The sequence below is a fragment of the Artemia franciscana genome, chromosome 9 (genome assembly GCF_032884065.1).
Source record: "Artemia franciscana chromosome 9, ASM3288406v1, whole genome shotgun sequence".
Classification (NCBI taxonomy): domain Eukaryota; kingdom Metazoa; phylum Arthropoda; class Branchiopoda; order Anostraca; family Artemiidae; genus Artemia; species Artemia franciscana.
Genome location: NC_088871.1, coordinates 26,561,057 through 26,576,170, shown reverse-complemented (window position 1 = coordinate 26,576,170; position 15,114 = coordinate 26,561,057). Strand labels below are relative to the sequence as shown.

General features: G+C 35.3%; 1 protein-coding gene and 1 non-coding gene across 2 annotated transcripts in view; both read right to left on the bottom strand.

The window, feature by feature from the left end:
- Positions 1 to 1,821: 1,821 nt before the first annotated feature.
- On the bottom strand, positions 1,822 to 1,895 carry Trnat-agu (transfer RNA threonine (anticodon AGU)). The gene has a single exon. It is a non-coding gene; the product is annotated as a tRNA-Thr (tRNA).
- Positions 1,896 to 7,098: 5,203 nt separating this feature from the next.
- The window catches only part of LOC136031208 (dolichyl-diphosphooligosaccharide--protein glycosyltransferase subunit 2-like), a 57,979-nt gene continuing 49,963 nt past the window's right edge, over positions 7,099 to 15,114 (bottom strand). The window contains exons 10-11 of the mRNA XM_065710576.1: positions 13,176 to 13,271; positions 7,099 to 7,455 (exon numbers count right to left, since the gene is read on the bottom strand). Of these exons, the coding sequence (XP_065566648.1) occupies positions 7,243 to 7,455; positions 13,176 to 13,271 (309 nt within the window). The 3' untranslated portion in view covers positions 7,099 to 7,242. The remainder of the gene's footprint in view (positions 7,456 to 13,175; positions 13,272 to 15,114) is intronic.

Sequence of the window (15,114 nt, the reverse complement as noted above, 5' to 3'; positions counted from 1 at the left end):
AAATGTCAACCGGATCCAGCGTCTTTGGGGGGATGGAACTGGATGGGAAGAATAAATACCTGTCTAAGATACGTGACTGACATAACCGGATCTGCCCTCGTTGGTGGAGTTGGGGGGGGGGGGGGTAATTTTAAAATTAAGGTATTTGTAACTTACGAAAGGGTGACTAGATCTTAATTAAATTTGATATTTAGAAGGATCTTGTGCTTTAAAGCTCCAATTTTAAATTCCGACCAGATCCTGTGACATTGGGGGGAGTTGGAGGGGGAAACCGAAATTCTTGGAAAACGTAAAAATTGGGGTATTTTTATCTTACTAATAGGTGATAGGATCTTAATGAAATTTGATATTTAGAAGGAATTCATGTCTCAGAGCTTTTATGTCAAATCCCGACCAGATCTTTTGACATTGAGGGGAGTTGGAGGGGGAAATCTTGGAAAACACTTCGAGTGGAGGAATCGGGATGAAGCTTGGTGGATAGAATAAGCAAATGTCCTTGATACGTTATTGACGTAACCGTACTGGATTCCCTCTCTTTGGGGGAGCTGGGGGGGAGGGGGGAGTGATTTGGCGAGTTTGGTGCTTCTGGACGTGCTAGGACGATGAAAATTGGTAGGCGTGTCAGGGAGCTGCACAAATTGACTTGATAAAATCGTTTTGCCAGATTTGACCATCGGGGGGGGGGCTAAAGGGAGAGTAAAAATTAGAAAAAATGAGGTATTTATAACTTACGAGTGGGTGATCGGATCTAAATGAATTTTGATATTTAGAAGGGCATCCTGACTCAGAGGTCTTATTTTGAATCCTGACCGGAATTAAGCCTCTGATTTTCTTTTTAAATCAATCTATTGATTCTTAGAATTGTGTTAGAGCTCATACCATATGAGCTCTTGGCTCTTAGCTCTTCTTGCCTCGTCACAAGTGCCATATGAGCTCTTAGCTCTTGTTTAATTTATAAGATCAAACATGCCCTTGTTTCTTGTTAAAAGAAAAACATAACTCATATGTTAACAATAGACAACTTGCGGCCCTTGCACCAGGGGCTGAGGGTTGTGAGAGATTGCAGTTCTAGAACTGCAACGTATGTAGATTGCACAGAGAGCATTTCGAGAGCAAAGGCCAGCATTTATAAACGGTGAGTACCTTTTTCTTTTCTTTTTTTTAAATATCTGTCTAATAAAAACAAGCATTTACCTGGAACGGATACAGTAATGACGCAAGTTTGATATTTAGCTTGACTGTGCATGCACAATAAATTTTGGATGAAAGGGTGACATATTCGGAAAAACGACAAAAATAGCTGACTGATGTAGAATTTGAAATTACTAGTTATATTTATTTAAAAATTTCGAGATATTAAGGGGGAAGATATGGCTTCAAAGGCCTCTACTGTCCATACTTACCGTTAAGGAATGATTTCCGGTGATTTGGATCACGAAATAGCATTTTAGTTCTGCGAAAAAATAATAAATCAAAGAATCACACATATACAAGCATGCCGTGTATCGAGTGCTAGGGACGATATGAAGCATGGTTTCCTGGTTAAGACTAACACGAAGGGAATAGTTTTAAAGATATTCTTTTTAACAAAAGAGTTTACAGGGAAATATATAAATTTCTTACAAATATTAGAAATTTTACACCCTTGAACTCTTTGATCTTCTAAGGGGGGGACTAAAAATAATTCTCGTTAACTTTTATGAAAGGTAAAATTTTACAAAAAGGCTAAGCTTTCTAACTCATGAAACCGATTCTTTAGTTAAGTATATAGAAATGCGATTTGCCCTTTATTATTAAGTCTGCACCAATGTACTTAAAAAAAGGCACCAATGGGATTCGAACCCATGATCTCCTGCTTACTAGGCAGGCGCTTTAACCAACTAAGCCATGGCGCCTTAATATTATATAGACATACTTTAAGGTCTTATACACAAATTAACCAACGTAATTCCCTGCGAGTGAAGTTTTGAACAATTTTAGTTGGAAAAACTCCATTCTAAAGTGACTACAAAAACAGTATACAATAGTACTGTGATGGTGTTCGATTTAGTGTTTCTTTGAAATCTGTTTGTCTATTTGATTAAAACTGGCTTCGAAGCATACTTTTTTTTGAATTTATCCTCAAAAATTTCACGTGGAATACTTCTACCGTCATTGCAGATTTAAAAAAAAAAGCAGACTAGGCAAAAATAATGTGAAAATTCTAAAGAATTTTTCGAAAAAATCCGTTCCCTTTAATCAATAAACCAATTCCAATTCCCAAATCACCTGTATATTACAGCAGTAAATAAAGTCATGTTGATAAGAAAAAGCAATTTTTTTTGTTGTTGTTATTATTTTGAATTAGGAGTGAAAAATTAGTTATCCACAAGGGAATGTTCCCCTCTCACTTGTATGAGACTTTGGTCGAGAAATTTTGTTCCATTCAGATTTTCTGAGCTAGTTCTTCAAAGCTAGCTCAGCACCCAACATCGGTCAAACAATTTACTAGAATAAAACAGCAAATACGAATTCTGTACTAAGCTTTTTGTTAATCGGGTGTTTTTGAGCATTATTTTTATATTTCAGGTATTGCCTATTTCAAGAACATCTATGTCTCATTTCAACCAGGCCTCGTGTATTTAGAACATTTGTAATGCATCAATATATTCATTAAGAATCATTAACAGTATCTAAGTTATAAGGAAAATGCTCCCTCTATGTAGTTTAGTTTTCAAGAGAAACCAATCTTGAAATATGCCTGTTCATTTTCTATATTCCATCAACTATATGCTCATTTTATTTATATATCTATTAATACGAATAATGTTATGCTTGTCATATAATGTGAAAAGAGAAATAAAGCCACTTTGTATACAATTTAAGAAGAAAAAGTCAAAATTCAATAAGCAAATAAGCACAAAAATAGTAAAAATCTATAAATGTATTTTAATATGTCTTGTTAAGTTTCCAGAGAATATTACCCGTTTCGGAGTTCCAGGAGAAAGTTTGGAAATGTTCGGTTCCTGAATCGAATGAATTTCAGCTGCCCTGACGACCAGAGTTTCATTTGTACTTTACCGAAGGCATTTTTTTTTTTCGAGCAGTTTTTATTTGTCAAAACATAGATAAAAAAGCGAAAAAAAAATCACCAGAAGACCCAAGGATATTGAAAAGAAATAAAGAAAGTAGAATGAATATTTAATGTATTACGATATTCACCCTTGGAAAGCTCAGCAATTTAGGAATTAATAACATTATAGAAGAGAAAATTTGAGAATAAATTTCGTATTCGGGAAAGTGTCAATGCAGCTGTAGCCTTCAGAAAGCTTAGGGGACTTTAACCCTACTTTTGTTTGTAGTGATTTGTGCTCTTTTTAGGTTCGAATTGATTATTCATTGTAATTTCTGTGCGTTTTGAGTCTCATTCAAATATTCATAGTTTTCTGTGTCTTTTTAACCTTGAATCATTATTTGATTTTATAACCAACTCCAAGCCGCTCCAAGGCGTCGGCAAGCAGTGACGATTTTTTCGGCACATTCATTATATCCTCCCCCCCCCCATCAAAACTCTAGCTTCACCTCTGTCTATAGGGCTAAAGCCATCCTGTCCATCGTCCTGCTACAACCTCGAATATAGACGAGCATTGATCAACTATTTTATTATCAGAATCGACTTGTATTATAATTTTAGGTGCTTATCGGTTATATAATAGACACTCGGGAAGTGAAGTTCGATTAAAGCTAATGAAATGAAACAAAATATGATGAATATATAATAGTTTAGAAACAAATTCGGGCTATATATTTGCACATATTTTGGGTAAAGCATAGCATATATTAAATACCTAAACCAACCAGTGCTGTATTTAATATATGCTATGCTTTACCTCACTCCCCTAATTTGCAAATATATAGCCCAAATTTGTTTCCATAAACCAAACTAAACCAAAATAACAAAATTAATACTTAAAATATAGCTTCAATTTATTTTGCAACCAAACCAAAGCTAATTGTGTGGTATAAAAAAGCTGCTTGACCAGTTTCTTGTGTCATGCTCGCATCATTCGCGATCGAAATTTTACAATGTCTTTTATATAACCGATAAGTACGTAATTTTATTTTAAACGCTTGTTTGCTTAAATATTTGCCTTTTTAGCTCATGTATTGAAAAATAAATTCCGATTTGTTGCTTAAAAATAAAATTAGGTGGTAGAGAATGCCCTTAGCTGTTCTTGATATACTGCACACACAATTGTTTTGACAACATCCGTGTACATAGCGTCTTTTGGTTGGATTTAGCATCCTCTTCAACAACCCTTAATGTTTCACCTTAATGCCCTTTGAATTTACTGAAACACCGCAGATACGCCGTTTTAACAACCTGGATGCACATAGTATCATTTGATTTGCTTAAATATATACTGAAAGTTTCAACTTATTAGAGCCTTTCCTGAGATATTGTGGATACACCCTTTTTGAAACCCAGAGGCCCGAAATATATTGTCATTTAATTTAACATCCACCTCAAAGTTCTGAATTAATACCCTTAGCCGTTACCCAGACATAAAAGATATGCCCCTTTGACGACCTGGATACAAACAACATCTTATTAATTAGTTCAAAGTCTCCCTCAACACACCCTGAAAATTTCTACTCAATATCCATAGCCGCTCGTGACATACTGCACATACACCCTCTTGACAACCTGTCATACAACCATGACGACCTGTCAACTTGTCATAGTGTCTTTTGACCAAGTTCAATATCCTATCCGTTTAATTTCAACATCTCTTGAATATTGATGCAAACAGTCTTTCAATTTAGCTCAGTGTCCTGAAAATTTGAAATATTACCCTTAGCCGGTCCTGAGATTTTGTAGGTACATTCTATGAACAACGTGGGCACAAATACGCTTTTTTGATAAACTGGATGCGCATAGTGTTCTTTAAATTAGTTTAATACCCTTCCTTCCCTGAAAGTTTCAACTTAATGCCCTTAGTCGTTTCAGAAACATTACAAATCACAAAAGCTTTATGTAAACATTGGGCAACTTGAACAACTTACAGCCCTTATCCATGGGGATGTTGCGGGGCATATCATCCTTAGAGGCACAATTATTTGACCTTCGACTTTTTTCGAACAAAAAAGCGGTCTTAGAATTTTTATGGTATGTCTTTGGGAGTTAGGGGGGGGGGAACTAGAAGGGAATGATAGGGGGTTACTCCTTTTTCAATTACTATTGCCTCTTAATAAAAACGCTAGAATTTTCTACTTACAACTGAACGAGTCCCATCCAAAGCTTCTATGACAACCCGTCATTACAAAGTGGGCAGAAAAAAACAATAATACATTGAAGCCACACTGCTGTTTATTTAGGCAGCGTCATTGTGTGCCTATGATACATTCAATTTACCCCCTCCCGGCTTTCTTCTTTTGACGCGTCAGAAAAATATTGACACTTTGACAATCAGATTCAAAGTAATAATCAGAGGTAGCACACTAAGATTGGCTAATTGAAGAGTGAGAGGCGTGTCTTATTATTTTTTTTTTTCACTTGCCACCTCTTGTCAAATGTGGTCATAAACCCGATTCGATTTGAAACCAAAAGTTGTAATACTCTTTTTATGGTAAAAACTGATTAGAAAGCAGCCTCTCCTCCCTTCCGGGTGCCAATTTTACCCCGCCCCTCCCTCAGCCAAATGGGTAAAATTTTCTGATTATTCTTTCAGGATTGTCTAAAGGTTAAAAAAAAATACATCTGGGGATGATGCAATCCATGGAGTCCAAGGGGCTAGGACCACGAAACTATGGTAAATTTCCAATTGTTGACAGGTATAATTTTGGATATCTTGATAAGGTAAAGGATACGGCATTAGACTTTACAGTCCGTACCGGCGGTGCTGATCTCCGTTTCTTGGCGCTTCAGCCAGGAAGTGCAATGGGGGGTTAGGGGCCAGCCATCCTGTGCTTTCACACACCCTTCCTGTTTACCTTCCCCAGATTTTTCCAGGTACCCATTTAGAGCTGGGTCGACTCTGGCTAAGTAAAAAGCAATACACGGAGGGCATCGCTCAGAACCAAGTCAAAAATTTTGCACTGACTCTGGAAATTGTGTTTTCCTTTTCCTTTTCCAAAAATTGATTCTTTTCTTGTATCTTAAAAATTTGGGATGCAAAAAAAACGGATATTTCGAGAAGACAACTGCTTCCCTTATTCCGCAAAATCAGAGAAAGTTCCAAAAAATCAAGTTCAGATTTTCTGACCAAATTATAATGGTTACAACTCGTACACAGTCCATCCTGCTACATTATGTTTTAATGCATCTCCAATCCGTCGTTCATATTGAAGTGCTTTCTGCTAAAAAAGACTAGTGCAAGGCATAGTGCAACAATGGAATTAAATGGCATTCAACACGTGAAAATTCAGGATTATCAGTTGAACCAAGGACCCGCCTTCTTTTCTGAGCCGGTTCCAAAGATAATTTCTTTTTATTAACATTAGTTATTTCGGCAGTACCATTTCCAAGATTCATTTTTTCACGATTCTTTTTAAGAACACTTCTTCGAATTTAATTACATTTGGAGCAAGAAGAAAACTCGCAAAAACGTAGAACGGTTGCTTTGTCAAATACAAATTCTTATTTATTCACAGCCATGACCTTGAAGCTTCTCCCTGACCTTGCTTTTCCACCCCAAATAAATTAACCAACGTTAATCTCAACTGTGTTACTTTTCAACATGTTAAGATTATCAGATCTACCTCTTGTTTCCAACTAAGTTTCTAGCTTAGGTTTTCATCACTAAGTGGAGGTTTTCATCGCCAAGTGGAGGTTTTCATCACCAAGAACTGTGAGGAACAAAGGTAGCAAACCGAGCCTTGACCAGAAGGTTAGCAAAATATATAACCTATCTAATAAGTACTCGAAAAAGTATCTTCATAGTGTTTGACGCCCTGAAGAGATTCGACCACCATCAATTTATGTAAATCAAAAACAGTAAGACGCCATGCCCTAAAAAAAACCCTTCTCTATCTGTTCTTGCCTATCGAAGTAGTAACTCGGACATTATTAGTTCTAGACTAACCTCTACTATTTCCATAATAAACATAATTCTGCTATCAAAACATTTCATCAATTTATTAATTAAAGCTTCAGAAAAAAATGAAAAAAAAACAAAACACATAAACCCTGCACATTACATTGATTTATTCCAGCTCACATACTGAAAATCAGAAAAATAGATACTATTTTCATATGAAGATTCAGCTTTGATAGGCTGATGGATGTGTTAAAAATTTATGACCAACAAGGAACGTAGCACCACCTAAGAAACATAGATAGTATAATGTTTGGAACATGTTCAATTGAATCCAAAACCAAGCATAGAGGGCAAAGGTGGCAAGTAAACACAAATTGAACCCAAGTGACCAAATAGGAGCTGGAAAGTGGATGCTTGGTCCAACAAGTCGCAAAACCTGTAAATAAGTAAATGTAAATTTACAAAACAAGCATCATTGGACGTATTTGTACAACGTAAAAAGTATCTCAAAAATCAACATAGTCAAGTGACAAACAATGAAAGAAAGACTGCTTTTTCATTCCTCAATAGCCATTAAATAACTGCAAGAGCATATTTTTGTAAAAGCTTTTAAAAGTTCAAGAGATAAAATTAAACCCAGAATTAAAACCCAATCTCCGAACGGCAGTGCTTTCTATGCACGACATATATTGACCTAGACCAAATTTGACATTTAAAAATAAACAAGAGCTAAGAACTCATATAGCACTTGTGACGAGGTCGGAAGGACCAAGAGCCAAGAGCTCATATGGCATGAGCTCTAGCAAAATTTTAAGAATCAATAGATTGCTTTAAAAGGAAAATCAGAAGCTTAATGCCGATCGGGATTAAAAATAGGAGCTCTGAGTCACGAGGTCCTTCTAAATGTCAAAATCCATTAAGATCCGATCACCCACTCGTAAGTTAAAAATACCTCATTTTTTAACGTTTTAGAATTAACCCTCTCCCCTCCCAACTGCTTCAAAGAGAGCGGATCCGTTCCGGTCATGTTAATCACGTATCTAGGACTAGTGCTTATTTTTCCCACCAAGTTTCATCCCGATCCCTCCACTTTATGTGTTCTCCAAAATTTTAGGTTGACCCCCCCCCCCCAATGTCACCAGATCCGGTCGGGATTTAAAAAAAAAGATTTCCTTCCAAACATCAAATTTCATTAAAATCCGATTACTCCTTCGTAAGTTATTTTCCCACCAAGTTTTATCCCGATCCCTCGACTCTAAGGGTGTTCCAAGATTTAAGGCTCTTCCCAACTCCCCCCGATATCACCGGATATGGTCGGGATTTAAAATAAGAGCTCTGAGACACGATATCCTTCGAAACCTCAAATTTCAATAAGATCCAATCACTCCTTCATAAGTTAAAAATACCTAATTTTTCAGAACTAACCCTCCCCCCAACTCCCCCAAAGAGAGCGATTCGTTCCGTTTATGTCAATCACGTATCTAGGACTTGTGCTTATTTTCCACCAAGTTTCATCCCGATCCCTCCACTTTAAGTGTTCTCCAAGATTTTCGGTTTCCCACCCCAACTCCCCCCAATGTCACCTCATCCGGCCGAGATTTAAAATAAGAACTCTGAGACACGATATCCTTCCCAGCATCAAATTTCATTAAGATCCGATCACCCTTTCGTAAGTTAAAAATACCTCCTTTTTTCTAATTTTTCCAATTTAACCGTCCCCCCACTCTCCCCCCCCCCGATCGTCAAATCGGGGAAACGACAATTTCTAATTTAATCTGGTTCCTGATACACCTGCCAAATTTCATCGTCCTAGCTTGCCTGGAAGTGCCTAAAGTAGCAAAACCGGGACTGACAGACCGACAGAATTTGCGATCGCTATATGTCACTTGGTTAATACCAAGTGCCATAAAAACGATTCAATTTACGATACCAAGGACAAAGTGCAGCAACATTCGTTACACGTTGTCGACTAAAGAGTTTAGACAGCAGCTTTTTCACTTAATTTTTTGGGTCTGTTTAACATTGTAGCTTTCAACCTTACATAAGTGCGATGTTTCTCTTCAAAACCAACTTTACTTTCTATTTTCAGACACGCAATCAATGCAGCTTTTTTTAATCTACGAAAAGGTTTCAACTTGATACAACTACTGCTCAATGTTATGCAGCTAAACCCCCTTTTATAGAAGTCCTGTCTCGATTTTCCAATGCTAAGCTCCGTTCTAGCAGAAAATTATTCATGAAGAAAGAAAACGATCAAAATGTTTTTTCTTTTTTTAAACCGAACGAAAATACTGAAGAAACACACAGAGCGAATATTTCGAGAGAACAACCATCTCTCTTCTTCAGCGCAAACAAAATAATGTAATCAAGAGAAATTCACAAGAAAAACAAAACAAAAAACAAACGCGAAAAGTCAACAAAACCAATAAAAACAAATAAAAAAAAACAGCCAAAAAATTAAAAGATAAATAAAATTCAATAAAAGACCAAAAGTTATAAGGATTAGAATCAAATACCAAACAACCATAAAGTGAGTCATTCGCCGATATTTACGATTTGCACAAAATTAAAAATTATGAACTGCCATCAGGGGATACTAGAGAACAACTCAGAAAAAAAAAATTCATTCACTCAAACAAATGAACCATAAATAAATTGGAGAACTAGTTCACCTGATTTCTGATTTTAACCATTGCATTTCTTGCGGATACCCTTTGAGACCTAAGGGGTTGTTGACGCGTTTGATAATATGATTGGGAAGGTGGTTCAAGGTTTATTTCAGGGATTACTGAAGTATCGGCTTCTCTTTTGAGAAACCCAAAATACGACTCATTTATTTTTGCTCACCTGAATCTCTGTTCAAAGCCAGACATAAACGGTGGTACTTATAAATTTAAACAGCTTCTCTGTAGAACCGGACAATAGCTTTGGCATAGCGAAATTCTGCTAGATTGGTTAAATATAACAATATGGTATGGGTTATTGTTTTCTGCAAGGGCAGTCAAATTTTTCTGTTTTTTTCCGCTTGTAAGGGTGTGACTAGTTGAGATAGAACGCTGAGTTAATTTTTTAAGGGATGAGTATAGTGAGTAGTAGTAGATTCTTGAGGGCTGAAGATGAGTGCTTTTATACTTCGGATTTTCTCAATCCGAAGTAGAGTAATAAAAACTCAACTTTGTAAAATAAAAGACCTTTACAGATCTGGAAGAGAGTTGATCTTCCAACTAAAACAGAGCTATACATTCCAAAGCGCAAGTATTATTTCTTGAAACATAATTAAATAAAAAAAAAACGATTTCTTTTTTAACTGAAAGTAAGGAGCGACAATAAAACTTAAAACGAACAGAAATTACTCCGGTATGAAATGGGCTGTTCCTTCCTCAACGCCCTGCTCTTTACGATAAAGTTTGACTCTCTTTTAATTCTAATTTATAAACCAGTAAATAAATTTAGCGTAAAGAGCGGGACGTTGAGGAAGGAAAAGACATATTCTAAAAGGGAAAATCCTCCCATGTAGCCCCTTCCCTCCCCAACCAAAAAAATACCCCTGAAAACGTCTGTACACTTCCAAATAACCATTACTGTTTGTAAACGCTGGTCAAAGCTTGTAACTTGCAGCCCCTCCCCCAGGGACTCTGGGAGAGTAAGTCAGCCCCAAAGACATAGTTTTTATGTTTTTCGACTATGCTGAACAAAATGGCTATCTCAAAATTTGGATGCGTTGACTTTGGGAGGAAAATGAGCGTAGGAGGGGGCCTAGTGCCCTCCAATTTTTTTGGTCACGTAAAAAGGCCACTAGAACTTTTAATTTCCGTTACAATGAGCCATCTCGCGACATTCTAGGACCACTTGGTCAATACGATCACTCCTGGGAAAAAAATAAATTCAAACAAACAGATAAACACGCACCCGTGATCGGTCTTCTGGCAAAAAAAAAATACTAAGTTCCACATTTTTGCAGATAAGAGCTTGAAACTTCAACAGCAGAGTTCTCTGATACGCTGAATGTGATGTTGTGATTTTCGTTAAGATCGTATGACTTTTAGGGGTGTTTGCCCCTATTTTCCAAAACAAGGCAAATTTTCTTAGGCTCGTAACAAGGCGATGAAACTTATATATTTAAACTCAGTATAAAAATCCAATTCTTTTGATGTATCTATTAGTTTAAAAATTCCGTTTTTTAGAATTTCGTTTATTATTGAGCCTTACTACAGTTCGTACCACGAACTATTTGATTAGAGCTCTATAACAGAGCTATTTCATTTCGTCACATTTATTAAAAAAAATCTTAGCATAATTCTGGTTCAAATAAGGTACATCCCGCCTACTTTTCCGCTAAAATGTCAGAAGCATGGTGGGAGTTTCTGAAGGTGCCTGAGATCCATTTTCTTCCTCCAATTATTCTAACTAAAAATTTACTACTGGATGCAATAAAAACGATATTTCAACAAGAAAAGTGCTTCACTTCATCAGCAAAATCAGAGAAAGTACGAAAAAACAGAGAATAAAATAAACAAAAAGACAGAAACAAACAACATGGATATCAAAAAGAAACAGAAACCCAAATGGGAAGAATTAAAAAGCTGTCAACGCGGAATAAAACAACAGAAAAAGTAAATCAAAAGAATAACCCAAATCAAGAAAGGTCGGCCACTCAGCCCAAAACTAACAACTAACGATGTATTCAATTAGAATCTAGAGAAACGACTAAAAAAAATAAAAAAATAAATAAAATAAAATAAAAAAACGATTTATAATATCGTTAGTCGTTGGATTTTGGGCGAGTGGATGACCTTTCTGATTTAGGTTTATTGTTTGAATTTTATGTTTTTCTATTTCATTCCGCGTTGACGGCTTTTTTTATTCTTCTCATTTGGGTTTTTGTTTCCCTGGACTCAACAAACCGATCACGCAATCTTACACGCAATCAACTAAGCATCAATCCTTATCACAAGCAGAATATACAAATTACAATTCGTAATCAAGTTTATAATTTAAAAGATAATATCATCACATTGGTTCAAAATGTGTAGAATTTAAGGAGATATGACTGCCATATAGAAGTAAACTGTACAGGGGCATTTGAATAAGTTAAAAAGGAGGAGGAAAAATAAAAGTAAGAAACAAAGTCTAACTGAATTCTATACCAATGAATTCAGCACTCATTAAAATCTATGACTAAACTTAAACGCCACTTGCTCAATTGTAAAAGTGGGACATGAAATCAGGAACTTAGAAAGTCAGGTGAAAGCAATTTGTACACTTCAACAATTTTGGCCAAAACATATTGTCTAATGCGAATAAATTTTTGTTCGGCTAGGCCTAGATAGTATTTGCAATCCTTAATTGTATTTGTACGTTTTAATTGTCATATTAAACATATAGTGAAGCGGCAATTGGTAAAAACATTGATAATTACAGTAAAATCATAGCGATAAACAGATGTTACATACTACCTTTAGATCTCTAACCAAAGCTGCCACTCAACGTCAAAGTTAAGCGCATAATGTCTATTATCAACAACGGGATCTACGTCGATTCAAACATCTTTTGCTTACTGGTAAATAACTGAATACAAATAAAGCAAAAGGGTTCATTATACAGCATTATTTAAAAGGAAACAACTAATTTCTAAAAAAGTAGTTCCACCCATCATTTGTTATTGTCAGGCAGTTTTTGTCTGCAATTCAATGGTGAACAAATATGAAGACTAATCTAATGATCAGTTGAACGCCTGTTCCATGAGAAAGACGAACAAAAAAATTTACTAAAGAAGAATATATATATTTTATATATTTTAATATATTTTTATATTTTATATGTTTATTAATATATTAATATATATATATATTTATCAATCTATATTAAATATTTATTAATATTTTATTTTTTATATATTATATATATATATATATTATAATATATATATATATTTTAAATATATATTAAGATATATATTTAAGAATAAAACCCTTAGAATTTGTTTAAGAATCTTAGACAAAAAATAGATTTGAAAAATAACAAAAATAGACACATTTATGCTCATTTCACTACTTCTTAAAAGTCTGCCCTGAATTTTATACTCTTTAGAGCAAGAAACCGAAGAAGATAGGATAAAAGAAGAGAATGTTGTCAATTCAAAATTAATTAACTTACCGTGAAAAGATAGATAACAAACAGACCACCAATAATTGCACTGACGATATTTGACATGATGACAGGCGGTCGTTTTTCCGGCTGTCGGAACATGTGCTGAAAAAAGTGGATATATATATATATATATATATATATATATATATATATATGTATATATATATATATATATATATATATATATATATATATATATATATATATATATATATATATATATATATATATATATGCTGGAAACAATTAAACTGAGCATGTTAGATAGCATAAGCAGCAGTGAGAACAGGTAAAACGGGTAATGACCCACTTTACAAGTACACTTTGAACTGCCAAAATAATTTAATTTGATCAACTTCTACAAAAAAAAAACTATTCAAACCAGCCCTATTTATTTTTTGATATGTATATTCGTAAAAGTTTATGTGAGGATACAAGAATATTTGTTGAAAAAAGCGACAAGGGCAAGCTTTCCTTATGAATATTAAATAAGGTATGTCATTATATTTATTATTATTTTTTTTTTGTACGCAGGGCAACAACGAAAACCAAGTTCCATATTATGATCTTTGCGTCCAGAAATTGTACAAGACATTTTGAGAGAAACCTAGTTACGGTTTCTTTGTCATTGCGTTATCAAGCTGCGACACTTTTACAACCCAAAAACATATCCATGAGCAGATAAAAAAAGATTTCATCTGAAGTGAATAACCCATATTTATGATTAAGTAAAAAAACACACACTTCATCGATTTTTTTTCATTAGCCTTTAAATTGACGAATTTATATAACGTAAAATATGTTTATTCCCAATGTTTGTTTATTCACGACCAATAAAACAATACCTAAAATTATGTTTGACATTTCTGACACACAAGGTGTATTCAAGAGGACCACGGTAAAGAAACGAACTTCCCCAAGTCTCGCCTTTCAAAATTGCATATACGTTTTAATACAAAGAATATTTGACCTTCTGATTGAGCCTTCCACACCCCTGATTACAAGTAGACTCACAAAATAGGACTGAGGACTCAAGGCCAAAAAAGTATGTTGTCCCCCCCCCCCCCAAAGAGAAAGAAACAAATACCACTGATAGCCACTCAGCTATTGGTGCCCTCCCGGGCTGAAGTATTTTGACATTACGCTTACTTATCTTCTTTTTTTTACCTTCGTAGAAGAGCCTTCCTTGGTAGTATCAAGACCTCCACCATTTGTTTTTCCCCATCATCTCGAAAACCACAGCCAACAGCTTTAGACAAACATGGCAAGCAACACTCTTTCCTCAAGCAAGAGGGAAGAGTTACCCGCCACTCACCAGCCATCAGAAGCAATCGGCATCTGACCTCAAAATCGGTAATAGCAATAGAGCTTCTTTCTCAAACCTCGGATTGCTCTTCAAAGGATCTTTCTAGTGCCATGGCCAGTGCTTCATATACCAAAGAGGATTGACGCCCCCCTTCCGGAATTATTCATCCATTCTCGGCAGTGTGTTTCACAAAATACCCTGCCTCATGATCAGACAGTGGACAGGATAGCCAGTAGCTAAATGGTGACTGAAATTAGCATTAGTAGGCTCATATTTTTGGCTAGTAATCTCAGAGATATCATGAGAAGATTGTCGCTACCACATACTTAACAACCCAGTCTGTTAATTTTATTTTACCGTGTAAACTCGAAAGGCTGACATATTTTATTTCAACATGAAAAAACTGCTATGGACGCACGTAAAATGCCATTTTCAGCAAGAATCAATTGTTTGAGGTGTACTCGAGGAAGCTGCAATTTCTTATATATGCCTTTTGCAGAGAATGTAATAAAAAAATAGCTGACTTATGAATAAGTATAAAAAGCAACCCCCACCCAAAAGATAAAAGAACAAGATATTGTACTTCCAGCCTCCTCGCCAAATGACTACTTCACTGGAAAAAGTAGTTCATTTCTTTCT